The sequence below is a fragment of the Phyllobates terribilis genome, unplaced genomic scaffold (genome assembly GCF_046119375.1).
Source record: "Phyllobates terribilis strain yellow unplaced genomic scaffold, ASM4611937v1 Scaffold_3__8_contigs__length_932513732, whole genome shotgun sequence".
Classification (NCBI taxonomy): Eukaryota; Metazoa; Chordata; class Amphibia; order Anura; family Dendrobatidae; genus Phyllobates; species Phyllobates terribilis.
Window position 1 is genome coordinate 912,146,897 of NW_027362763.1, and position 27,054 is coordinate 912,173,950.

The 27,054-nt window shown below is 42.1% G+C and overlaps 1 protein-coding gene across 1 annotated transcript in view; it reads left to right on the plus strand.

Moving 5' to 3' along the window:
- The window catches only part of SOD2 (superoxide dismutase 2), a 34,491-nt gene extending 19,492 nt beyond the window's left edge, over positions 1–14,999 (plus strand). Inside the window, exons 2-5 of the mRNA XM_073672787.1 lie at positions 1,401–1,594; positions 4,034–4,150; positions 4,239–4,418; positions 14,622–14,999. Of these exons, the coding sequence (XP_073528888.1) occupies positions 1,401–1,594; positions 4,034–4,150; positions 4,239–4,418; positions 14,622–14,767 (637 nt within the window). The 3' untranslated portion in view covers positions 14,768–14,999. The remainder of the gene's footprint in view (positions 1–1,400; positions 1,595–4,033; positions 4,151–4,238; positions 4,419–14,621) is intronic.
- Positions 15,000–27,054: the final 12,055 nt, after the last annotated feature.

Genomic DNA, 27,054 nt, shown 5'->3' on the forward strand with positions numbered 1-27,054 from the left:
ATGGATCATATATATAAAATCCCCTTCACCTCCCCAGCCTGTTTTCACTATTCTGACCACTGTCACTTTATGAGCTAACTTTGGAACGCTTCAATGGATCCTAGTGATTCTGAGACTGTTTTTCTCCTCGTGATATATTGTACTTCATGTTAGTGGTAAAATTAGTTTGATAAGACTTTTTTTTTTTTGTTTGTTTTTTTTTTCACAAACGCAAGAAATTTTGGAAAGTTTTGCGATTTTCAAAGTTTTAATTTTTATGCCCTTAAATCAGTTATGTCACACAAAATGGTTAATAAAGAATATTACCCACATGTCTACTTTACATCAGCACAATTTTGGAAACAGGTTTTCTTTTTTTAAAAAGTTGACCATCGTGGTGGGTTTTTTTTGTTTTTTTTTTTGTTTTGTTTTTCCTCCCCATTTTATACATCAAAATTTACAAAACTTTTTTTTTTTGGAGGGTGGACACATCACATTTGAAGTGACTTTGAGGGGTCTATATGACCGAAAATACCACATTCAAGAAGCTTATTAACCCTTCACGTGCTTCACAGGAATTGAAGCACCGTGGAAGGAAAAAAATGAACATTTTACTGTAATTTTTTGTTTACAAAAATTTTTAGACCCAATTTTTTATTTTCACAAGGTTAACAGAAGAATATGGACCCCAAAAATTCTAGTGCAATTTCTTCTCAGCATGCCGATGCCTCATATGTGGGGGGAAAAACAGTTTGGGTGCATGGCAGGCTCGGAAGGGAAGGAGCACCATTTGACTCTTTGAATGCAAAATTGTCTGGAATAGAGAGCCAGAAGTGTTTTGGAGAGCCCCTGATGTGCCTAAACAGTGGAAACCCCCACCCCACAAGTAACCCCAATTTGGAAACTAGACCACCCCCTCTCCACCCTCTCAAGGAACTTATCTAGATGTGTGGTGAGCACTTTGCTCCCTTAATATAAGTGGTGCGCTGTTTGAATAACAATAACACTATTCTAATGGAAAAAGTCAAAAGGGGGGGCTATTGCTAAACTTGAGAAACAATGGAGTGCTTGGATTAAATGCCAAATGGTAGTGTCAGAAGAGCTGGCCAGAGACGTTGTCTTCAATTAGCTTGTTCATTGATGAGATGTTAGAAATTTCACTGTTTTTGATGTGTGGTCCATGTACTATATTGGTAACAGTTTTATGTGCATTAAAATGGGCAAGCGGGTGTGGGGGGGGAGGAGTGGGAGTTGGGGATTGAAAAGGAAAAACAATCCTGGATCTGTCATTGTTGGACTTGTTTTAATAAAGCATTGATTAAAAAAGTATACAGACAAAGGTTATCTTTATGATGCTAAAATCTGAGTGGGGGGGGGGTCCAAATTGTGGTGTTTATTTTATTTTTTTTACTATTATTTAGGACAAGCCTTAGACTTGCGCCTGCTTTAGCCTCACGACAGAAGCATACATTGCCTGACTTGCCTTATGATTATGGTGCACTGCAGCCCCATATCAATGCGGAGATCATGCAGCTCCACTATACCAAACATCATGCCACTTATGTGAACAACCTAAACATTGCGGAGGAGAAATATGCTGAAGCCCTGGCGAAAGGTGAGCAACAAGGCTCTTGTCTCATTATCACAGCCACAGAAGGAAAAATCATGTTAAATCTGCGTATTAGGTCAGAATTCACACATCTGTGGAACTTGGACCATGATTGGGTTTCCTTCCCTGAGCTAACTGCCTCTCATATGCTTATGCAAGTCAGGCTGAGTGTAGCTATCTGTGCACGGCACATTTCATGGATGTGTGAATTCTGCATTACTGTGATCACAATTGCATTTTTACAGTTTATAAGCAACATGGTTTTGTTTTGGATTTTAGAAAAAAAGTTATTTGCTTCCATCCGAGACAGATTATAGAATAAGCGTCAAACTGGCCATATAATGTTGCCCTACAACACAATGAACTCTAGCCCACGTCCCTTGCCATTGATGGCTAGGATGCAGATTTATGGATGCAATGGCTTCTTCAAACATTTGTTGGGGCATTTTATAATATCTGGATTGTACGAGGTTAAGCTATTTTATGACTTGCTCTCAGTGAATATTTACTTATGCTGCAGATTTTTCATACGATTTTGTGGTTTGAAAAAAAAACTCACAGCATATTACAGTGGCTGCAAAGTGGATGTTACTGCCGAAAAAAATCCATGTGACTATTGGTGCAATTTCGCAGTATGGCATTTTATGCTTGGGACTTAATGGCTTATTTATTTTTTTTGCAGCTCCAGTCACACAGCCATAAATCGCTTTGTCACTGCTACAGCGCAACGTAAAGTTGATGAATGGTATCACGTTGGAACCCCTAGGGGTAACCCAGCCTCGACAAAGCCGTAAAAAAAACAAATGGATCCAACTCTTCTGGCTTAATTGTCACTGTCTCTGTACCCTGGGGGTCACAACGCGTTCCCATTTACTTGCCTCACACGGTAACTTGGCATCCTCACAGAGCAGTCTTTGACCATGTGACTTGTATTGCAGACAAAGTTACTGTGTAGCCGCAGCCTAAGGGCTGGCTCGCTCACACTGGCGTATGGCTCTCATGCGAGAGAATCAGGCCGATTATGCTAATGACACTCGGCTCAAACTCTGCTGGATCTGAGTGTGATCCAATCCTCACATGAGAGCATCGCAGCGCAGGTATAGAGAATGTAATTTCTCAATTGTCTCTGTGCACAAACATCAGACTGCACTCAAATGACATCCGAGTGCAGTCCGATGTTTCACATACACCCATAGATCTGTATAAGTATGCATGATCCGACTATCGGAGGCACTCTCATCAAGCTGCAATTGTTTTCTCATGCAGAATCGGCATGAGAACATAATAGCAGATTTGCTCTGTCCCACACTATAACATTGGGCCAAGTGCTATAAAACATACCCTTGGAAAAATTGGTGTTGAAAATTTGACTCTTTCCATCACCGTGCTATATCCATGGTAAAAGAAAAAGAAATGACCTGGCACCTCACAAAAATAGTTGAATACTGTGCCAAAGCCCCCATATAATAATGCTAGGACAAAAGGAGAAAGAGGGGTGCAAAAATAGGCACCAAGTATTCCAAATGAGTAATGTATCAAACAGCAATTATAGAAACAGATGCAAACTTTGAGAACATGAAACAGACAGCACAGAGTAAAACATACTTTAAAAACAAAAGATGACCCCCTTGAGATACCAGATATATAGCATATTATGTGAATCATTGATAATGTAGGTGGACCTAGTAAGTCTGAATAAATAAATGCAATATCAAAAATGATCAATATAGGCCAGTAGATGTATAACAATAGCCCCACGAGAGAATCCCTTATCCCTATCCAAAGACAGCAACCGTATCAAAGACAATAGTATAAGATAAACAACAGGAGGGAAAAACCGGGAGAACTCGTATAGGGGATAACGAAGAAAGGCGTATAATACAGACTACCGTTGTCCATGCGAAAGGAGGAGATCAGAAGAGATGAAACCCTACGCGTTACGCCATCCAACCATGGCTTCCTCAGGGGTAAATTATCCCCTATACGAGTTCTCCCAGTTTTTCTAGCCTGTTATTTATCTTATATATTATTGTCTTTGATATGGTTGCTGTCTTTGGATAGGGATAAGGAATTCTCTATTGGGGCTATTGTTATACATCTACTGGCCTATATTGATCATTTTTGATATTACATTTATTCAGACTTACTAGCTCCACCTGCATTTATATTATCAATGAGTCACATAATATGCTATATTTGTGGTGTCTCAAGGGGTCATCTTTTGTTTTTAAGTATGTTTTACTCTGTGCTGTCTGTTTGCTGTTGTCAAAGTGTATACCTTTTTCTATAATTGCTGTTTGTTACGTTATTTATTTGAAATACTTGGTGCCTAGTTTTGCATCCGTTCTCCTTTTGTCCTAGCATATCCAAGGTAAAGCTGCATGTGTAGTGTCTCAATATGAACAAACTTGAAAAGTATAACCTGCCTTTCTAATTCATTTGTAGGGGACGTGACTGCTCAGATAGCTCTTCAGCCAGCCCTTAAATTTAATGGTGGTGGACATATAAATCACACAATTTTCTGGACAAATCTTTCTCCCAGTGGTGGTGGAGAACCTCACGGTCAGTATTCATGTGTGCACCACTTGCAAAAGATATTTTTTCCTTAAAGCTGTGACTTTCCTCCAATCACAAATCGTATTCATGACAGGTGACCTGTTAGAGGCAATCAAACGTGACTTTGGCTCCTTTGAGAAGTTTAAGGAGAAGCTGTCCACTGCATCAGTAGCTGTCCAGGGATCAGGATGGGGTTGGCTAGGTTACAACAAGGAATCAAGTCGCCTGCAAGTTGCTACTTGTGCCAATCAGGACCCTCTACAAGGAACAACAGGTGAGACCTTAACTAGCTTTCTCCAGGCTGGGGTACACTGCTTCATTAGTATTTGTTGCATGATTTACATAAAATCATTTTCCTCATGTTTTTTCTTTAACCCCTTCGCAACCCTGGGATTTTCTGTTTTTGCATTTTCGTTTTGTGCTCCTTGTTCCCAGAGCCGTAGCGTTTTTATTTTTTGGTCAATATGGCCGTGTGAGGGCTTATTTTTTGCGGGACAAGTTGTACTTTCTCAACGCCATTACTAGTTTTACCATATTGTGTACGGGAAAAAATTCCAAGTGCGGTGAAATTGCAAAAAAAATGCAATACCACAGATGTGTTTTTATTTTTTTACCACATTCACTGAATGCTAAAACTGACCTGCTATTATTATTCTCCAGGTCATGTATAGGTTCTTTAAGTGGTGAAAAAAAAATTCCAAAGTTTGCTTTAAAAAAAAAAAAAAAAAAAAAAAAAAAATGCGCCATTTTTCGGGATCTTTATTGATACCAATTTGGGGTAGATCCGATGTTTTGATCGCCCGTTATTGCATTTTATTGCAATGTTGTGGCGACCAAAAAAACGTAATTCTGTCGTTTTAGAAAAATTTTTTTTTCTCATTACACCGTTTACCAATCAGATTAATTCTTTTTTTAATTGATCGGGCAATTCTGAACGCGGTGATACCAAATATGTGGGGTTTTTTTGTTTGTGTTTTTTTTATTTTGAATGGGGCGAAAGGGGGGTGATTTAAACTTTTTTATATTTTTAAACACTTTTTTTTTTTTTTTCACTTTATGCTCGCTTCTATAGTCTCCATAGGAAACTAGAAGCAGCACTTATCTGGTCGCCTCTGCTACATAGATGTGATCAGCAGATCACCTCTATGTAGCAGAAATGCTCCTGTGCTCCTGTACTATGAGTGCCGACCACTAGGTGGCGCTCATAGCGATCAGCTCATAACAACCACTGGAGTCTGCGGCAGACCCAGGGTTGTCATGCCCACGCATCGGTGACCCGCGATCACGTGACTGGGTCACCAATGGGCGGGGTAAGTGACGCGCTTCCGGCGCGGCGATGTTAAATGCCGCTGTCAGAGATTGACAGCGGCATTTAACATGTTAACAGCCGCGGGTGGATCGCGATTCCACCCACGGCTGTTGTGGGCACATGTCAGCTATAATAATCAGCTGACATGTGCCCGGTCCAGTGCGGGCTCCGCGCCAGAGCCCTCACTGAACCGGGGGTTACAGCCTGTGTGTACAAATACAGCACAGGCTGTAAAGGGGTTAAAGGAAACCTGTCATCAGGATTTTGTTAAGTAAACTACAGGCATTGTCAGTTTGGTGCTTTTACACTGATTAAAATGATATATGGGTTGATGAAAGCAGTCTTGTGGTTTAATCTGTGTTTGCAAAAAATCTTGGCACCAGCAAAATGGCGCCCAGTGGGTGGGGCGTGTGCAGATTAAGAGCATCACTTTCAGATAGATGCTTCTGCGTATGCGCCAACGCCATTTTGCTGGAGCCCAAATCTTTTATTTTATTTTTTTTTAAAGACCACAATGTTAACTGCACACGCGCAGTATTTAAAATAGGAGGCAGGTCACTGAAGGCTGTGACCTCATTGTCATCATTCTGTCTTAAATGACAGGCCAGAGTGCCAAAAAAAGACCTGCCCACAGGCACATCCCGGAGCACAAGCCTCTCATGAACTCAAAACTGCAAACACGTAATGGATTTATTCAACCTAGGTACCAATTTAATCGGTGTAACAGCGCCAACCTGACTGCCTGTAGTTTACTTAGCAAAATCCGATTGACAGGTTTATTAATTCCTTGCCACCATCAAATGTACTGGTACGTCCAATTTGCCAAGTTGTTCAGCATATGGACATAGCGCTGCAAACTTATAGTTAATCTTCTGCAGCAAAAGCTGGGGTTGGTGCCAGCACCACTCTGGCTGTTTTTAACCCTCTAAATGCCACGGTCAATAGCACGCTTGGTACTTAGCAGGCTGCAAGAGGTGCTGGGGGGTAGGGTGGCTTTTGCTCACACCTCATTAGTCCCCTCGCAATATGATCATGGAATGCATGGCAACTGGAGGTCAAGAAACGACATCCTGGTCTGCCAGGTATACGGTGGCTTGTTAGCAAGGTCTAAAAGGCCTCCTGTCAGTGTGAAGCTGTCAGGTCTAATACTTGTGTGTGATAAAGTTGTCGTGGGATTTCTGCTTGGTGATATCATATGTGCGGCTCCCAGAGACAACGCTGCACTTTGCATGGTAGATATGGTGAAACTGCAGACAAGTCGGGAAAAATCTTCTAATAACATAGCACTATGTTCCTGGGAGCAGCACGCTTCCAGTCTCTGCCTGTGGATTAGAAGCATGCATGGTGCAGAAGGATTAGTGAGAAGCTGTGCCATCCACAAGATGGCAGCGTGCTTTCATGGGAAAAATGGGTGCTAAAAAAAAAAAAATTTAGATGGATACTGACATCTAATACAGTCAGTATATATTGAAAATAAGTAAAGACATGTACAAAATTTTTGGTAATATATCTTAAGCAACCTATAATGTTTATCCAAAAAGGGCACCAATAAATATGTAACTCGCAAAACGCAAACCTCCACTCAGGTCCCTCATCTGTTAGTGAAAATCTAGGTGCATTCCACATTGCTGGTAGCAGAAAGGCTCTGGAAAAGCTTAATCTGCTCTCATCCTTGCTGAGCCCAACAGTGTGCCTAAACCACAGTTGACATCCAAATGTATGACATTACTGTAGTGTTGGAAAGCCGACTTGACAATAGCCAGGGTTCTTGGGCACTATAATTTATTGGGCATTTAGTTGGTATATTTTCACTTTTCACTCTCCAACACTAGCTACTCGCTTATTTTCTGGTAACTGCATGGAGTCAAAATAGTCACTACAGCCATAGATTAATTCTCAGATGCGTAATTTCCCAAATGAAGTCATTTGAGGGCTGTTTATGCTGGTTTTGCACTTGGGAATCTGCAAATGGCATCTGCCAAGTATCCCAGAAAAAAATCTGCTCTAAGTGAGTGTGCACAAGTTGCAGATTTGTCAAGTGTCCCACCCCCACCCTCTGTCACGTTTTCTTCAGTGCATATTTGTCACAAAAATCTGAAGGGATTCCTGATGCCAGCAGAGTGAATGAGAATCCTGACTTCTCATGCACACGTTGCTTATTTTTGACCTGAAGCTTTAAATCTGCAGCATGTCAACTTTCAGTGGTTTTTTTTTTTTTTTGCTGCAGATTTCTCCCATTTCTAATGAGTAGAGAAAAATCTGCACCAAAAAACATGCCTTTGACAGTGCTCCTCCTGCCAAAAGATGCAGAAATTTCTGCACCAAATACTTAACATGTGAACATACCCTAAAAGTCAAATAGTGCTCTTTCCTTTCCAAACTCAGCTGCGAGTCCAAACTGTAGATTCCAACCACATGAGATATCTAAAGAAATTGTACAACAAACTGTGGGTTCTTTGTCTCCTATTACCCCCATGTAAAAGTGATAAAACTTTGCGGCTATCATTTTTCATTTTCACAGCCTAGTGTTATAAAATTCTGTGAAGCATGCTTTGGTTCAAGTTGCTCACCGCATCCATAGATGAATTCCTTGTCTATTTTCTCCTATTCCTCTTGTGAAAAGGAGAAATATGGGGCTAAAGCAGCATCTTAATTAAAAATAAATTAGTAACTTCATTTTCCACGGCATCCCTCCTTACAGCGCCATCAGGAGGACGTCCTTCATATTGATAGGGACAGGAACACAGTTTAAAAGGCCCTTTCCCTACACCCATACCTCGGTGTTTTTCCTCTACCTACAGACTGAGGATGCAGAAGTCTGCACTTACTGGAACTTCCAATGAGCAGGAACTCCTGATGCTGGAAGCAGGAGGATCGGGATGGGGTCCTCGCACTCCTCCCCTTCTTTCTGCCGTGGTCTAGAGGCTGACACCCCGCTGAAAAAGGGGTCCCTCAGCCTATCTGGACGAGCACCGGCTCCCAAGGAGGACCGCTGCACCCGCAAAGAGGGTTCTGGGTCCACTCTGCTGCAGCCCTGCGTGTGGTTCCTATGTGCGCAGGGGAGAAGAATGTGTGGCACTTCTGGTTACAGGGGCAGTGAAGTGCGTGCCTCTAGTAGCTGGCGTGCAACCACGCTGGAACGCACGTCCGGTTTCATTTGAAATTAATTCAGGTTTGCCACCATTTTTAAGGGGCAACTCCTATTTTGACGAATTAGATGGAAGACAGGTGAGAAATTCTATTTAACTGTGGGGATAGATCTGAGGTTCAGCACATCCAGACCGCTAGCTATGGAAGGACAAACGACTGGTCGCTCTGAAACGCCAGCTGAACCTCCTGTTGAAGGTTTTTTTTTTTTTTTTTTATTCATGCCCTGATTCCATCTGTCTGCAGTAGTAGATTATATAATCCCTTGTTGAAGGACAAGGAAATCCCTAAGAAATCCATCACACCACCCCTAAGAAAAAGGGAAAAGATGCGCCATCTGTAACTTAAAGCGACCGGATACATATCGGAAGCACCTATGCACCGACTGTATTGTTTGAGTAGTTAAAGGGGTATTCCCATCTCCAAGATCCTATCCCAATATGTAGTAGGTGTAGTAATAATAGCAAATATCTCCAATTAGAAATGTAGTATAGTATTTTTGATTCACTATGTCTCTTTCCTTATGTGCAGGCATCGCAAGACCGTAGGTATCCATGGTTACGTCCACTGATAAAGTCAGTTAGTTGGCTAGTTGCTAGTGGTCGTAACCATGGATGCCTAAGGTCCTGCAATGCCTGCACATGAGGTAAGAGAGATAGAAATGTAGTATAGTATTTTTGATTTGCTAATTGGAGATATTTGCTAATATTACTATTACACCTACTACATATTGGGATAGGATCTTGGACATGGGAATACCCCTTTAAAGATGAACATTCCTCCTTTATGACGGACATAAGGGCCATAATAAGGGAAGGGGTCCAAAGTCCTGTTGCGGATTTAGTCCCCACACTAACTTCCCAGGCAGGCCCTAGGCAAAAACTGCCCCGGTAGGAGACAGAATCCAGTTCAGAGGAGGAAGAATCGCCGGATTACTCCGATCCTGAACAAGATGAAAGGGAAGGTTCTATCTCAGCCCCCCCAGAAGAAAAGAAGAAGAAAAAATCTCTCTTAATGGGAAGACACTGAGGCACATTTATCTGCAGTAATGAAAACTATGAAAGTGGAAGTATCCCACCAGCTCTCCTCAGTACGAGTTTTTTTTTTTTTTTTTTTCAGACCAAGCAGAGGGAAAAAATTATGGAATCACCATGTAAATTTTCATTTCCAAAACTAACACCTGCATCAAATTAGATATGCTCGTTAGCCTGCATCTAAAAAGGAGTGATCACACCTTGGAGAGCTGTTTCACCAAGTGGACTGACATGAATCATGGCTCCAACATGAGAGATGTCAATTGAAATAAAGGAGAGGATTATCGAACTCTTAAAAGAAGGTAAATCATCATGCAATGTTGCAAAAGATGTTGGTTGTTCACAGCCAGCTGTGTCTAAAATCTGGACCAAATACAAACAACATGGGAAGGTTGTTAAAGGCAAACATACTGGTAGACCAAGGAAGACATCAAAGCATCAAGACCGGAAACTTAAAGCAATATGTTTCCTAAACAGGAAATGCACTACAAAACAAATGAGGAACGAATGGGAGGAAACGGGAGTCAATGTCTGTGACCAAACTGTAAGAAACAGCCTAAAGGAAATGGGATTTACATATAGAAAAGCTAAACAAAAGCCATCATTAACACCTAAACAGAAAAAAACAATGTTACAATGGGCTAAGGAAAAGCAATCGTGGACTGTGGATGACTGGATGAAAGTCATATTCAGTGATGAATCGCGAATCTGCATTGGGCAAGATGATGATGCTGGAACTTTTGTTTGGTGCCGTTCCAATGAGATTTATAAAGATGACTGCATGAAGAGAACATGCAAATTTCCACAGTCATTGATGATATGGGGCTGTATGTCGGGTAAAGGCACTGGGGAGATGGCTGTCATTACATCTTCAATAAATGCCCAAGTTTACATTGATATTTTGGACCGTTTTCTTATCCCATCATTTGAAAGGATGTTTGGGGATGATGATATCATTTTTCAAGATGATAATGCATCCTGCCATAGAGCAAAAACTGTGAAAACAGTCCTTGAAAGAAGACACATAAGGTCAATGTCATGGCCTGCAAATAGTCCGGATCTCAATCCAATTGAAAATCTTTGGTGGAAGTTGAAGAAAATGGTCCATGACAAGGCTCCAACCTGCAAAGCTGGCAACAGCAATCAGAGAAAGTTGGAGCCAGATTGATGAAGAGTACTGTTTGTCACTCATTAACCCCTTAAGCCCCGGAGCATTTTCCGTTTTTTGCATTTTCTTTTTTGCTCCCCTTGTTCCCAGAGCCATAGCGGTTTTATTTTTTGGTCAATATGGCCATGTGAGGGCTTATTTTTTGCGGGACGAGTTGTACTTTTTCAACGCCATTACTAGTTTTACCATATCCTGTACGGGAAAACGGGGAAAAAAATTCCAAGTGCGGTAAAATTGCAAAAAAAGTGCAATACCACAGTTGTTTTTTATTTATTTTTTTTACCACGTTCACTGAATGCTAAAACTGACCTGCCCTTCTTATTCTACAGGTCATTACGAGTTCATAGACACCAAACATGTATAGGTTCTTTTATATTTAAGTGGTGAAAAAAAATTCCAAAATTTGGTAAAAAAAAAAAAAAAAAAAAATAGCGCCATTTTCTAAGACCCGTAGCTTCTCCATTTTTCGTGATCTGGGGCTGTTTGATGGCCTATTTTTTGCGCACCGGGCTGACATTTTTATTGATAACATTTGGGGTAGATCTGATGTTTTGATCGCCTGTTATGGCATTTTATTGCAATTTTGCGGCGACCAAAAAACGTAATTCTGGCGTTTAGAATTTTTTTCTCGTTACGCCGTTTACCGATCGGATTAATTCTTTTTTTTATCTTGATAGATCGGGCGATTCTGAACGCGGCGATACCAAATATGTGTATGTGGGGTTTATTTTTTATTTTATTTTGAATGGGGCAAAAGGGGGGTGATTTAAACTTTTATATTTTTTCATTTTTTTTTTTATATTTTTAAAAACTTTTTTTTTACTTTTTGCATGCTTCTAGACTAGAAGCAGCAACTATCCGATCGCCTCTGCTACATACAGGGGACGAGCAGGTCCCCTGCATGCAGCAGAAATGGTCCTGTGCTATGAGCGCCGACCACTAGGTGGCGCTCATAGCGACAAGATCATGACAACCACAGGCGTCTGCGTGACGGGGTCGCCGGTGGGCGGGGCTTATGACGCGCTACCCGGAAGCGCGTGTTAAATGCTGCTGTCAGAGATTGACAGCGGCATTTAACATGTTAACAGCCGCGAGTGGATCGCGATTCCACCCGCGGCTGTTGCGGGCACATGTCAGCTGTAAGAATCAGCTGACGTGCTCCGTTCAGTGAGGGCTCAGTGCAGCAGCCCTCACTGAACGGGCAGTACGCAAATATGCGTACTAATACGTCCCCGGTAATTAAGGGGTTAAGTCCATGCCTCAGAGACTGCAAGCTGTTATTAAAGCCAGAGGTGGTGCAACAAAATACTAGTGATGTATTGGAGTGTTCTTTTGTGTGTTTGTTTTTCATGATTCCATAATTTTTTCCTCAGAATTGAGTGATTCCATGATTTTTTTTTTTTTTTTTTTTTTCCCCTTTGCTTGGTCTGAAAAAAATGACCCTTACTGAGTACCACATTTTTTTATCTTAATTTCTTTTAGTGTTTCTTAAAGCCATAAAGTTGCCATTTGAAATGACTTTAGTTTTGTGCCAGGTCTGTGATCTGCTTTTTTTTCAACAACATTAAACAACTAAATGAACATCCTCCAAGCCTGATGATTCCATAATTTTTTCCAGGGGTTGTATTATAGTATATTCCCGCTGTGGTGGGTGGTGTTGCAGAGGACCAGTGCATAGGTAATAGCCAGCTGCTGAAGCTACCACGTGTGCCCGCTAGTAAAGAAAAATGTTCACTCTTCTGCACGACCATGGGCGTGGAGAAGGGTGAATATTCATTTTCATTAATGGCACACACTGTCAATCACGACCATGATTGACAATGTGTGTGCTATTAAGGGTAATGAATATTCACTCTTCTCCATGCCCATGGTATAAACGTGGAGAGGAGTAAATATCCCTGCAGCTCACCTCGGCATTTGAGGCCACATAGCAGTGACCTCATGCACTGCTCAGATGCTGAGATCAGCTGCTGGCAGAACAGGATGCATTGTTGGAGCAGAGGGAAGGAAGGTGAGTAGAAGTGTGTTTGTTTTTTTGCTGTCATGTGTGCAGTGATGGGGGGGGGGGGGTGGAGGGGCTCCCATGCATACCAGGCTGTGGTGAGGCGGGCTCATGCATACCAAGGATTTGGGATATTTACCAGTAGCTGCTGTATTTCCCACCCTAGGCTTATACTCGAGTCAATAAGTTTTCCCAGGCTTTTTTTTTTTCTTTTTTTTTTTTTTTTGTGTGTGGTAAAACTAGTTGCCTCGGCTTATATTTGGGTTGGCTTATATTCGAGTATATACGGTAAACGCAAATCATATTGACTCAAATTTACCACTAATATGAATTACGAGTCATGAAAAGGCATCCCAGTGATTGAGACTGTTGAAGTGTTCCAGGGTTATTGCCTCATAAAGTGACACTGGTCAGAATTAAAATAAATAAAATGGTGGTGGGGGTGGGGAGTGTGAGATGAAGGGGATAAGGGTTTGTACACCCCAAAAGACACCGTCGTTCCCACATCGTTTTTGAATCCTAAGTCCCTTCAGGAAACTGGCGGCACTTTCTTTGAATTTGCCCTTTCTGATGTCTTTTTGGACACTTTTTGCATCCAGGATTTTTTTTTTGTTGAATTCCCTATATAAAATGATGGTGAAAGCTGCCAATTCTCAGCTTTTGAAAAGTGACAAAACACTGTGCACAGCAAGTAGTTTGTACATTGCTGTGCATATGTTTGATATTGTCTGTGAAGCACTGTGGAATTAATGGCGCTATATAAGTGAGATAAATAAATAAAATAAAAATGTGATATCTCTGATGCATCCTTGGCATGGCTAAGAGGCTCAATGCACTATTCTGCTTTTTGGCTTTTCATTCCTTCACCTCCCTCGCTTGTGATTGACATCACTGGCTTGTCTGATCTTTTTCTGCAGACAGTACAGAGAGGTCAATCACCACTGAGGGAGGTGAAGACTTGTAAAACCAATGGGTGCAACAGTGCACTGAGCCTCTTGGCCATACCAAGGGTGCATAGAGCATATTTTTATGATTACAATACTGTTCTGTCCATCTTATAATTTTTGTCCCTGGTTTTTCTTGATTTTTTTTATTTTTTTTTTTTTTATGTTTTTGTATTATTACAAAGTAATTCAGTTTAACGTTTGATCCTGTTTTGATCATATAGGTAATGTTGCAATGGTTCAACAAAGTGTTTTTTATTATGGTGCCATCAATTCTATGACTCTCTACAGGGGAAAAGGGGTATACATAATAAAAAAAACAGTACAATAGTCATGAACAATACAAATCACCGATTGGTACAGAGGAGAGAGGACCCTGCCTGCGAGGGCTCAGTCTACAAGGGATGGGTGAGGGTAGAGCTGGTCATGCAGCGGTGTAGTGGAGCGTGGGTTACTGCAGGTTGTACGCTTGTTGGAAGAGGTGGGTCTTCAGGTTCCTTTTGAAGGTTTCCACGGTAGGTGAGAGTCTGATATGGGGTTGAGGGGATGTACGGGAGAAATCTTGTATGCGATTGTGGGAAGAGTAGAGAAGGAGATCTTATGAGGATCGGAGGTTGCGTGTAGGTAAGTATCTTCTGGAGACTATTCTTGCATAAAAATTTTCTATGAACACAAAATACTGCTGTGTGAGTGCTCCAATTAGCAGGTTTCCTTAATTAGCATTTCCAATGGATAGAGTAAAAATAAATTCAAAGTTGGTTCGGCTGCAGCGTTATTGGCGATTGCTACTGGATGACATGTATTCACTTTTTGTTGTTGTTGTTCAGTTGTCATTGACTTCCTGACTAATAATTCTTGTGTTCTGTCTTCCAGGTCTTATTCCTCTTCTGGGTATTGATGTTTGGGAGCATGCTTACTACCTGCAGTACAAGAATGTAAGACCTGACTATATGAAGGCAATATGGAATGTTATCAACTGGGAGAATGTAGCAGAAAGATATCGGACCTGCAAAAAATGAACTTGATTTCTGTAATCCCCCTCGATAAGCACTTAGAACCCACTAACTTGTAGCTGGGCTTCCTTAGAAATTTTGTGAATACAAGGGAATTAAAACATAATCCATGCCACATCATTTAGAGCACTTGTACTGTTACATTTCTGGAAATATAAGGAGTTTTGCTTGGTTTCTGTTTTGAGAATGAAAGTGCAATCTGTCTGGAATAAAGTTAATAAAGTGAATTATATTTTCATTCTTCATATACACTACACGGACAAGAGTATTGGGAACTACACATTACTCGTACAAGAGCTTTTATGAAGTTTCATTCTAAACCAATAAGTATTAACCCCTTCTCGACATGACTATTTTCTGTTTTTGCTTTTTTAGTTTTTTTTTTCCCTCCCCTTTTTCCAAGGGCATATCATTTCTTTGACGGAAAAATAATGTAACTGTCATGGTTTTGTTTATTGTGGGACAAGTTACACTTTTAAATGACACCATCTATATTGCCATGCAATCTACTGGAAACTGGTAAAACAATTCCTCAATAGGTTTTTGGCTTCTGTCTTTACAGCATTCATTGCATGGTAAAAAGTAAGATTGCCCAGGTCGGTACAATTATGAAGACCTCAGACATGTATAGTGGAGTGTTTTTTGTTTTTTTTCTTGTTTGTTTTTTAATTAAAGTAGTGAGAAATTCAGAAATTTGTACAAAAAAATTTGTATTGGCCAGAATGGTGACCCAAGCAACAATGTTGCTGTTTATAACAAATATCACTTTCTATGAAGTTTGGCCATCAGCTGGATTTCATAGGAGCAGAGTCATGATAGGCATAAGGGTCTTTAACAGACCTCCAGCAATCATGACAGGTCATTGGGTCCCTGTGATTGCATCATGGGGGTGCCAATGGGTGGTTAGAACTGTGTGTCACCATGCCAGCACATTCTTAATGCCGCTGTGAGAAATTGACAGCTGCATTTGTCAGGTTGCAGAGCGCCTCTCCACTTATGACAGTTAAAGGCAGATGATGTCCAAATAACACTGCCATCATCTGCTGGCAAGTATGTGGCCTCAACTTGTTACCCCACATAAAAACATGAAGCAGACATTGTACACACTAGTATGTCCAATGTTGGAAAGGAGTGAATATGGGTAAGTTCTCTCTGCAGCTTTCAGTGGGAATTTCTGATGAATTGTCAAGAAAAGCATTTGTGAGGTTAGACACTGATGTAGAAGAGACTCAGGCTTACAAACTCAATTCTAGTTTTTTTTTTTTTTTTTTTCTTTTAACTCTCCTTTAAGCTTTTGGTGGTCATTAGTGTACAATTTGTCTGAATTATAGTTCCCCACTGCAGTGTGGATCTAGCTAAAACCATAATTGTGCAGCTATATGGATACAAGAGCAGTGTCCATGCCATCTGCTGTGAGTGCTGCCTTTATTATACATCAGAGCCCCTGCTACAAGGGCCAGTATTTAACCTCTTCCCGACATTTGCAGTACACACACACACACACACACACACACACACACACACACACACACACACACACACACACACACACACGTTTGGTCGGTAAGTCAGCATGGTGGGTTGGGGCAGGATGGTGGCTCAGTGGTTAGCACTGGAGTCCTGGGTTCAAAAACTACCAAGGACAACATCTGCAAAGGAGTTTGTATGTTCTCCCCATGTTTGCGTGGGTTTCCTCCCACACTCCAAAGACTTACTGATAGGGAATTAGATTGTTAAACCCAATGGAGACAGTGCCCATAGGGTCTGTAAATTGTCTGAATTGTAAAGCACTGTGGAATATATTGGTACTATATCAATAAAAAGATTAAGTCCTGCCCTTCCATATGAAGTGTGTGTACACGTACACACTGTATAAATATATACATACATGTGCTTCTCACAAAATGAGAATATCAAAAATGTAACTTTATTTCAGTTCTTCAAGACAAAAAGTGAAACGCATATATTATAGAGTCATTACAAACAGTGATCTCTTTCAAGTGTTTGTCTGTTAATGTTGCTGATTATGGCTTACAGCCAATGAAAACACAAGTCATTATCTCAGTAAATTAGAATACTTTATAGCAACAGCTTGAAAAATTATTTTAAAATCTGAAATGTTGGCCTACTGAAATGTATGTTCAGTAAATACACTCAATACTTGGTCGGGGCTGCTTTTGCATCAATGTGGTGTGGCATGCTGAGGTGTTATGGAAGCCCAGGTTGCTTTGATAGCAGCCTTCAGCTCGTCTGCATTGTTGGGTCTGGTGTCGCACATCTTCCTCTTGACAATACCCCATAGAGTCTCTGTGGGGTTAAGGTCAGGAGAGTTTGCAGGTCAATCAAGCACAGTGATACTGGTACTTTTGGCAGTGTGGACAAGTGCCAAGTCCTGCTGGAGAATTAAATTTCAATCTCCAAAAAGCTTGTCGGCAGAGGGAACAATGATTCCAGCAGCAGTCCACTCATTGTGAATTTCCCCCAAATTTTTGAATGGCCTCTTCTTAATCCTTTTAAGGCTGCGGTTATCCTGGTTGCTTGTGCACCTTTTTCTACCACACTTTTTACTTCCACTCAACTTCCCATTAATATGTTTGGATACAGCACTCTGTGAACAGCTAGCTTCTTTAGCAATGACCTTTTGTGGCTTACCCTCCTTGTCCAGAATGCAGTCATTGACGCACTCAACATCTATCAAGTCTTCAGTGTTCTCCATGACTGTGGAGCCTACTGAAACAGACTAAGGGACCTTTTTAAATGCGTAGGAAGCCTTTGCAGGTGTTTTTTGTTAATTATTGTAATTTACTGAGATAATTACTTGTGTTTTCATAGGCTGTAAGCCATAATCATCAACATTAACAGAAATAAACACTTGAAATAGATAACTGTCTATAATGACTCTATATAATGAGTTTCACTTTTTGTATTGAAGAACTGAAATAAATTAACTTTTTGATGATATTCTAATTTTGTAAGAAGCACCCGTACGTACATACATGCATATAATTTCTGCGAACACCGTGACTAAACACACGGCGATCGTATGATTGTTTCTGACAGCAGGGCACTGGGACTCGTTGCCCCTTGAGGTGGTGCTGCCGTGATTGACTGTTGTGAATTGAACAGTCAATCACAGCGATTTCAGTGTTTCAGGCAATAAAATTGCCTGAAACACTGATGTCCAGCCTATGATCTGTGCTGTAATAGCACGGATCATAGACTGGAGCCTAGCAATGCCAGTGTCACCAGCCCAGCACTGACTGGACAATGACATCGATTGCACCAATCAGAGTGCAAAGACTCTATCTGACCTCACTGAACTCTCTGGACTCCCCCATTCCAGCTTTGGACATGTGCAGAGCGGTCATAGTCCAGTTCTGTTGCGCTGTGCTGGACCTTTTTAACCCCTTTCTGACGTCAGGCGTATCAATATGTACCTCCGCCCTGGGCTTATTGGACCAGGTACGCATTATTACGCCCTACCTTTAATGCAGCACCGTGACCGAAGTCACGGTGATGGCATTAAATTTCATGTGCCATCGTACCTTAGGGTAGATGGCGTCATCATCCTGGGGGGTGTCACTGCCCCCCCCATCCCCGCAACCACGATCGCTGTGATTGGCTGTTCAATTCTGAACAGCTTTATTTTTTGTTTGTTTGTTTTACACACAAAAAAAATTAGATTAGTACAGTGAAAATATACTGTAGTAGTTGGCGTCTACTACAGTATTTTTTACTGAATTTAGTCAGGGTTAGTGTCAGATAGCAAAACGGGAAGAAAAAAATAATATCCATGTTTGCGTCCTCCAGCAATCGAGCATCACTGATCGGCATCCAGTTCTTGATTCCTTTTTTCACACAAAAAAAAATTATTTAGATTAGTTTATAGAACTGGTTTAGGGAACGTAAATTTACACCAAACACACACAAAATTTGGTACACACACACAAATACCGCATACATGAAAAAAATGTTTCGCTCTACCCAAATCTGGTATTCAGCGGATGAGACATACGCCTTCCTTGCCTCCGACCCTGACAGTGAGGGAGAGCATCCCACCTTCCTTTTTCCTCTTCCTCAAGTGATACCAAACCACCACGCAGATGCCCCAGGACCAAAAGTGAACTAACGCCTACCGTTAGTGAACCCCTATGGACCTTGCCTCCCAAAAATTATGAGCCACAGATTCCTGATTATGGGAATCAGGAATCCAGTTTGACACTGCCAGCCTCACAGAAATTGACTTTTTCAAAATCTTTTTCTCTGACAATTTTGTAGATCTCATGGTGTCCCAGACAAATTTGTACGCACAACAATTTTTATCCCAAAATCCCACTTCATCATTTGCCAACTTCGCCCCTGTAGACGCCGTGGAAATGAAGTTTTGGGGCCTTGTTATTCACATGGTGATAGTGAGGAAGCCAGAAATTCGGCAATATAGGAGTGTTGATGTTTTGGATAACATTCCACAGTGCTTTCATGGGCAATACCACTTTGCAAATATTTTTCCCAGCAATATGCGCTCCTGAAGGATGATGATGGAACTCGATATTCGAATTCGAAGATAATTTTTATTTCAAACTAAAATACAATCGGTTTCGATTTCTTTGAGCCTATCTGCCCAGTAAGAGGACCAGAAACGGAATTAAGCTCTTCAAACTGTGGTTGCCAAAGGGTACACCCACAATTTTAAGGATTATGAAGGGAAGGACACCTGGATTTAATCCACTGAATGTCCCCCTGTCCTAGGAGTGAGTGGATCAAAATTATCACTTCTACGTAAATAACTTTGATACCAGAATCCCACTCTTCAAGTCACTCTCTGTGCAAGCTACAGTAGCATGTGGTACTGTTGGCAACAATCAAAGAGGCCTCCCTAGGACACTAGTTGGGCAGCTGCTCAGAAAGGGTGAGAGCAGAGCTCAATGTAGTGACAACATGCTGGTGGTCAAGGACAAGAGACATGTCCTTTTCTTGACCACCATACATGGTGATGGCAGCACCCCCACCGCTGTAAGAGGTTCCTTTACACAGGTCACCAAACCAGACTGTCCTGGGGTACAGCTGATCTCTCTCATCAAGTCCTCCAACCGTACAGTGCCATGAGAAAAGCCAAGGTGTGGTAGAAGAAGCAGGCCGTGCGCATCGTACACATGGCAATATATAACTTTCCTGCTATCACGATGTGCAGGCCAGACAGGAACCTTCCTTCAGTTCTGGGAGGTAGTGATCAAGGCCCTAATATTTGGCAGTCAGGAAGGAGCGGGCCCCAGAACTTAAGGTGCCCGTGTTATACCAGGGCAACATTTTCCCAGTGAGGTCCCTTAAACTGCAAAGAGAGAAAGGTCACAAAAAAGGTACAAAGTGTGTTACAGAAGGAGGATACGAAAGGACACCATTTATCAGTGTGACACATGACCTGACAAACCTGGTCTGTGTATGAAAGAATGTTTCAGTCTATCACTCATCCATGGACTAATACATTTATTTCTGACTTGCACAACACACATATGCCAACCTGATGCACTGTGCACAACTCACGTATGCCAACCCGATGCACTGTACACAACTCACGTATACCAACCTGATAAACTCTACCCACATATGCCAGCCTGATGCACTCTACACAACTCATATGCCAACCTGATGAACTCTACACTACTCACGTATGCCACCACATTATAAAATTCACATACCAGGAAAACATTGCATCAATTCCAATATAGGGTCATTTGTGGGGGGTTTCCAGTGTTTAGGCACATCAAGGGCTCTCCATACGCGACATGACACCCACAGACCATCACAAACATCACTCCTTCCTTTCTGAGCCCTGTCGTGTGCCTAACAGTAGTTTTCACTCACAAATGGGATATCAGCGTATTTAGGAGATGTTGCACAACGAGTGTTGGGGTCCATTTTCTCCTGTTACCCTTGTGAAAGTAAAAAATTTGGGGCTAAAACACATTTTTAGAAAAAATGTGATATATATTTTTTTGTAATTTTCACGGCTCAACATTATAAATTTTTGTGAAGCACCTGAGGATTCAAGGTGCTCACCACACATCTAGAAAAATTATTTGAGGAGTTTAGTTTCCAAAATTGGGTCACTTGGGGGGGGTTCTACTGTTTAGGCACATTGGGGGCTATTCAAATACTATGGCATATGCTCTCGATTCCAGCCAATTGCACAACAAATTTTGGGGTCCATTTTTTTCCTGTTACCCTTGTCAAAATAAATAATTTGGGGATAAAATAGAATTTTTGTGAAAAAAAAGTTAAATGTTCATTTTTTTCCTTCCACATTGGATTAATTCTTGTGAAGCAACTGAAGGGTTAATAAACTTATTGAATATGGTTTTGAGCACTTTTAGGTTTGCAGTTTTTAGAATGGTGTCACTTTTGGGCATTTTCTGTCATATAGGCCACTCAAAGTCACTTCAAATGTGTCCCTAAAAAATGGTTTTGTAAATTTTAGTGTAAAAATGAGACATTGCTGATCAACTTTTAACCCTCTAACTTCCGAAAAAAAAGGTTTAAAAAATTGTGCTGATGTAAAGTAGACATATTGTGAAATGTTAACTATTTTGTGTGCTATAATGATTTAAGGGCATAAAAATTAAAAGTTAAAAAATTGCAACATTTTCTCCAAATTTCTGATATTTTCACAAATAACCGCAAGTTGTATTGAACAAATCTTACCACTATCATGACGTACAATATGTGATGAGAAAACAGTCTCAGAACTCAGAATCAGTGGGATCCGTTGAAGTGTTACAGAGTTATTGTGACACTGGTCAGAATTGTAAAACTTGGACTAATCATGAAGGTGAAAGAGGTTAAAACACCACGTGAGTGTTTTTTGTTTTTATTTCACTGGTAGAGTGGTAACACTAATGTAAGTTCCCAGCCCCTAGTATTATACTTACCAGTCTCCAACTTCATTTGTTATCGGTGTCGCCCTGGTCGTCTTATGCAGGTTGTGACATGCCGGATCACGCCAGTGTTTGATAGGCTTGCCAGAGGTCACTACTCAGTGTAAAGCCATGGCCCCATTATCAGTATTTGGTCAGTATTCTGTCAGTGTTTTTTTTTCTGGAGTGGGAACCAAAACCAGGTGAGGAGCAATCAGAGAGTCTCAGAATCACTGAGATATATTGAAGCGCTCCAGAGTTATTACCACATAAAGTGACACTGGTCAGATTTTAAAAATGAGGCTCTGTCATTAACGTACAAAGTGGGTCAGTCCTTAAGGGGTTAAAAATGCAACATTTTTTTCATGCATTTTTTTCAGTCTCCACGAAGAAGCTTATAGAGGAAAAATGCACCAGAGCTGCACAATTCAACAGCGTCTGTAGACGTACAGTAATCAGGAGTTTTCATGTAATCACATCCACGCTTGCTTGGACAGTTAGGCCATGTTCACACGTAGTGTAAATGCTGCATTTTTCCGCAGATTTTTTTGCTGCACTTAATTTTGTAAGCAAATCAGTTGTTATGTCATGAAAACACCACACACTGTACATCTAAAGGAACTGTTGAACTGTGTGGTTTTGGTTCTTTTTTGTCCTCTATGGGCTTTACCGGGGAGCCTGCAAAAAAGCATGATGCAAAAAGGCAGTTGCTTTCTTTGGCCACGTCCCCACTATCAGTATTTGGTCAGTATTTTTTCTCAGGAGTGGGAGCCAAAACCAGGAGTGGGTGATAAATGCAGAATGGATGCACTTATTTCTATTATGCCCTTTCTCTGATTGTTCCTCACCTGGTTTTGGCTCCCACTCCTGAGAAAAAATACTGACCAAATACTAGTGGGGCTGTGGTCATAAAAGCAGAGTCAAAGCTTTTCTGCACTATAAAAAAGACATTAATACACTGCTTCACATCTGCACTAAAAATATATCAAATAAGAAGGAAAACGTATAAAAATGCACCAACAATACAATAACCAGAGACCATTGTTATTGTGTAGTTTGGTGCGGATGCCTGCGGAAAACATGCAGGAAAAAAAAATTGTATTTACTCAACATGTAAATATTAGTGATGAGCGAGCATTAAAATGCTTGGGTACTCGTTGCTTGGGTCGAGCATTTTTCCGGCGGTCTGCAGAGGGCCTAAAAATTGCCCAAATTGATGGGAACAGTGCTCAAATGACATGGGAACAGCATGAGAAAGACCCCTGTAAGCATTTCTGACTCCCAGGTCACTGCTGTCAACAACGTTGTCAGAGATATTATGCCACTTTTACGGACTCACAATAAAACATACTAAAACGAAACCAAAATGGATTTTCCTGGAAAAAATGTTAATGAACATCCTTTCCAGAGTAATGACTTGTAGATAAGGCAAAATAAATAACCAAAAACAAAAACGCTCCTCCACACCTTGGGCTATGTTCACATGTAGCGTTTTTGATGCATTTTTGCACTTTTGCATTGCTTTCAACAGTGAAAAATGCATTCACCAGGAAATGTCATTTTAACATTTTGCTACCTTATCTGGCCATGTGGTGTGTGAGACATCATCAGACACATCCTGTTTCATTTATGAAGGAGGAACTCTGAAAGTCACAAACACTATTTTTATAGGCCTTACTATTCTTAAAGGGCCAGCAGTTAGCTATGCTTTGTTGTTCCCATTATTAAAGAGTGGGTCTTCTATACTGTTATTACGTATGCAGTGACTGCAAGGGCTGCCAAAAATTTGGACACACCCCAGTACCCCTTTGAAAAGACATAGAGGAGGGTCTCAGTAAAAAAAATGTTCCCATTATAAAGGAGTGGGTCTCCTATAGTGGTAATGCCCATGCAGTGACTGCAAGGGCTGCCGAAATTTGGGAAAAACCCCAACATCAATTTAAAGACACATAGAGCTGGGCCACAGTAACGAAATGTTCCCATTAGAAAGGAGCGGGTCTGCTATACAGTTATAGGGTATGCAGTGAGTCCAACGGCTGCCAAAATTTAGGAAACATCCCAATAACAATTTAAAGACACATAGAGCTGGGCCACATTAATGACATGTTCCCATTAGAAAATTTGAGTTGGTCTCCCATACTGTTTGCCTATGCAGTGAATGCAACAGCTGCCAAAAATTTGGAGGAACTCCAATGTCCCTTGCACGAGACATATAGGTTGAAGGGCCTCCTGCAAACAATGTTCCCATTGTCAGGAAGTGGGTCTCCCATACTGTTTGCCTATGCAGTGAATGCAGCAGCTGACAAAAATTTGGTGGAACTCCAATGTCCCTTGCAACAGACAGAGAGGTCAGAGAGCCTCTTGAAAACAATATTCCCATTATTAGGAAGTGGGTCTCCCATACTGTTTGCCTATGCAGTGAATGCAACGGCTGCCAAAAATTTGGAGGAACTCCAATGCCTCTTGCAAGAAACGTAGATATGGTGATATGGTAGATATTGTGATGATGTGGTGGAGGATGAGGAGAAGGAGGAAGACAAGAGCAAATAGACAAAATCAGGAAGCTTATACCCATGTCTGGGTGTGAAGAGAGAGGTGCATGCGAATAGAGTTAGACCTCCCAAAAAAAGACACTGTATTTGAGTTTATGCTACGCTGCTATCATTCGGTGGTGTTGAGAAGTCTGGCCCAATCCAGCCCTTGTTCAATTTTATAAGAGTCAGCCTGTCAGCATTTTCACTTGACAGGCGTATGCACCTATCAGTTATAATTCCACCAGTGGCACTAAAAACTCGCTCTGACAAAATGCTAGAGGCAGGGCAGGCCAGAACCTCTAAGGTGTAGAGAGCCTGTTCATGCCACATGTCCAGCTTGGATACCCAATAATTATAAGGCACAGAGGACGTTGGTACGGTCAGCAAGGTATTCCCTCAGCATCTTCCGAAACTTTTGCCTCCTTGTGAGAGTACTCAGCGCCTCAGGGCCTGTACAATGGGAGTGTCTGGGAAAACTGTCCAAAACTTTGACAGTGTTCCCCTGCCTCTGCTGGATTGCATTTGTGTCTCTCTCGCCTGTACTCCTTGGTTGTCCAACGAATTGTGAACTGCGTTTTCAGATGGGAATTTTTTAAATAATTCCGCAACAAGTGCCTTCTCGTACAGCCCCATTTTATTAGGCCTGTCCTGCACGGGAATAAGAGACAGAAAGTTCTCCTTGTAGCATGGGTCTAGAAGTGTCACCAACCAGTAATGACTGTCACCCAAAATGTGGACAACGTGAGAGTCACGGGAAAGGCAGCATAACATAAACTTAGCCATGTGTGCCAGACTGCAAAGAGGCCAGACTTCCGTGTCCTCACCAAGAGGACGACTGACCATGCTCTCCTCTTCATCCTCCTCCTCTTCCTCCTCCTTCCTGTCCTCAGGCCATCCACACTGAACAGACGGTATGACAGTTGTGCAGGTAGTACCGTCTATAGCACAGGAAAACTAGCTCCTGTTCCTCCTCCTCCTCCTCACTGTCACCCAATCCACGTTGGGATGAGATGAGGCTGGGCTGTGTGTAATCACCCTGTATGGTTCCTTGCTCCATCTCATCGTGCTCCGCCTGCAATGCATCCTCTTTAATTGTGAGCAAAGAGCGTTTCAGAAGACAGAGAAGCAGAAAGGTGATGCTAATTATGGCGTCATCGCCGCTCACCATCTTGGTGGACTCCTCAAAGTTTTGGAGTATGGTACAGATGTCTGACATCCATGTCCACTCCTGAGGTCTTATGTGTGGAGTCTGACCTGAATACCGATGGCAGTGTTGATGCTGGTAGTCAAAAACTGCCCTCATCTGCTCACAAATCCTTCCAAACATCTGCAATGTAGAGTTCCAATGTGTGGGGACATCACAGATCAGTCGGAGAGCTGGAAGCTGCAAACATTGCTGAAGCACAGCAAGGGCATCGGAAGCTGTAGCTGAATTTTGAAAATGGGCACACAGGCAGCGTACTTTGACAAGCAGATGGGACAGATCTGGGAAGGTTTTGAGAAACTGCTGAACCACGAGGTTAAGCACATGGGCCAGGCATGGTACTTTTGTGGGCTCGCCTCGCTTCAGAGCCGCCACCAAGTTCCGGCCATTGTCACACACGACCATGCCTGGCTGTAGGTTTAGCACTGTCAGCCACAGATCTGTCTGCTCTTTCAGAGCCATCCACAACTCTTCAGCGGTGTGCGGTTTGTCACCTAAGCATATTAGCTTCAGCACAGACTGTTGCCGCTTGGCCGAGGCAGTGCTGCAGTGCTTCCATCTTCTGACTAATGTGCTCATTTCGGAGATGGAGGCTGAGGAGGAGGAGGTGCAGGAGCTGTAGAATGTGGGGGCAACCCTGATTGACCCAGGGCCCGCAATCTTCGGCGTCAGGAGCATGTGTTCCGTCCCAAGGTCTGACTTGGTCCTGGCTTCCACTATGTTAATCCAGTGTGCCGTCAGCGAGATGTACCATCCCTGCCCACAAGCACTTGTCCACATTTCCGTGGTTAAGTGGACTTTATCACTAACTGCGTTGCTGAGGCCACGGCTAATGTTGTTGGACACATGCTTGTGTAATGCGGGGACGGCACACTGGGAGAAATAGTGGCGACTGGGGACTGAGTACCGAGAGACGGCCGCCGCCATCAGGTTGTGGAAAGCTTCTGTCTTCACGAGCCTAAAAGGCAACATTTCAAGCCAAATGTGTGAATTTAGTAGTGTGGCCTATGGGGCGTTGGCAGCGTATTTGCGCTTGCATTCCAAGGACTAGGGTATGGACAACTGAACTCTGGGACAAGGATGTGGACATGCTTGCTGATGGTGCTACTTGAGAGAGTGCAGGGTGGGAGGCATCTTCGCATGTGCCATGGACAGGGGATTGGCGTGCACTCGCAACAGCGGAAGAAGAAGTGGTGTCACCCACAGATACTGTTTCTGGACCCTGGGGTTCAGCCCACCTAGTAGGGTGCTTTGCTGCCGTGTGCCTGATCATGCTGGTGGTGGTCAGGCTGCTAGTTTTGCTACCCCTGCTGATGCTGGCTTGGCAGGTGGTGCAAATGGCCTTTTTGGGGTAATCAGCAGAGTCTTTAAAAAACAACCAGACTTGGGAACACCTAACAGCTGTAATGGCAACTTCCGTCATGTTGGTGTTACGGGGAATGCTTTCCCGCCTCGTGTCTGTGGCCACCACACTGCTTCTTCCTGCCTGTTGTGGTGCTACGTCTCCCTCGCCCTGTGTGCTGCTGTCCTTGCTCTGCATGTTGCCTTGCCAGGTTGGGTCAGTTACTATGTCATCCAGCACCTCGTCTTCCACTTCCGCTCCCTGATCCTCCTCCTGAATTTCTGGTAATTGTGTCTCATCAT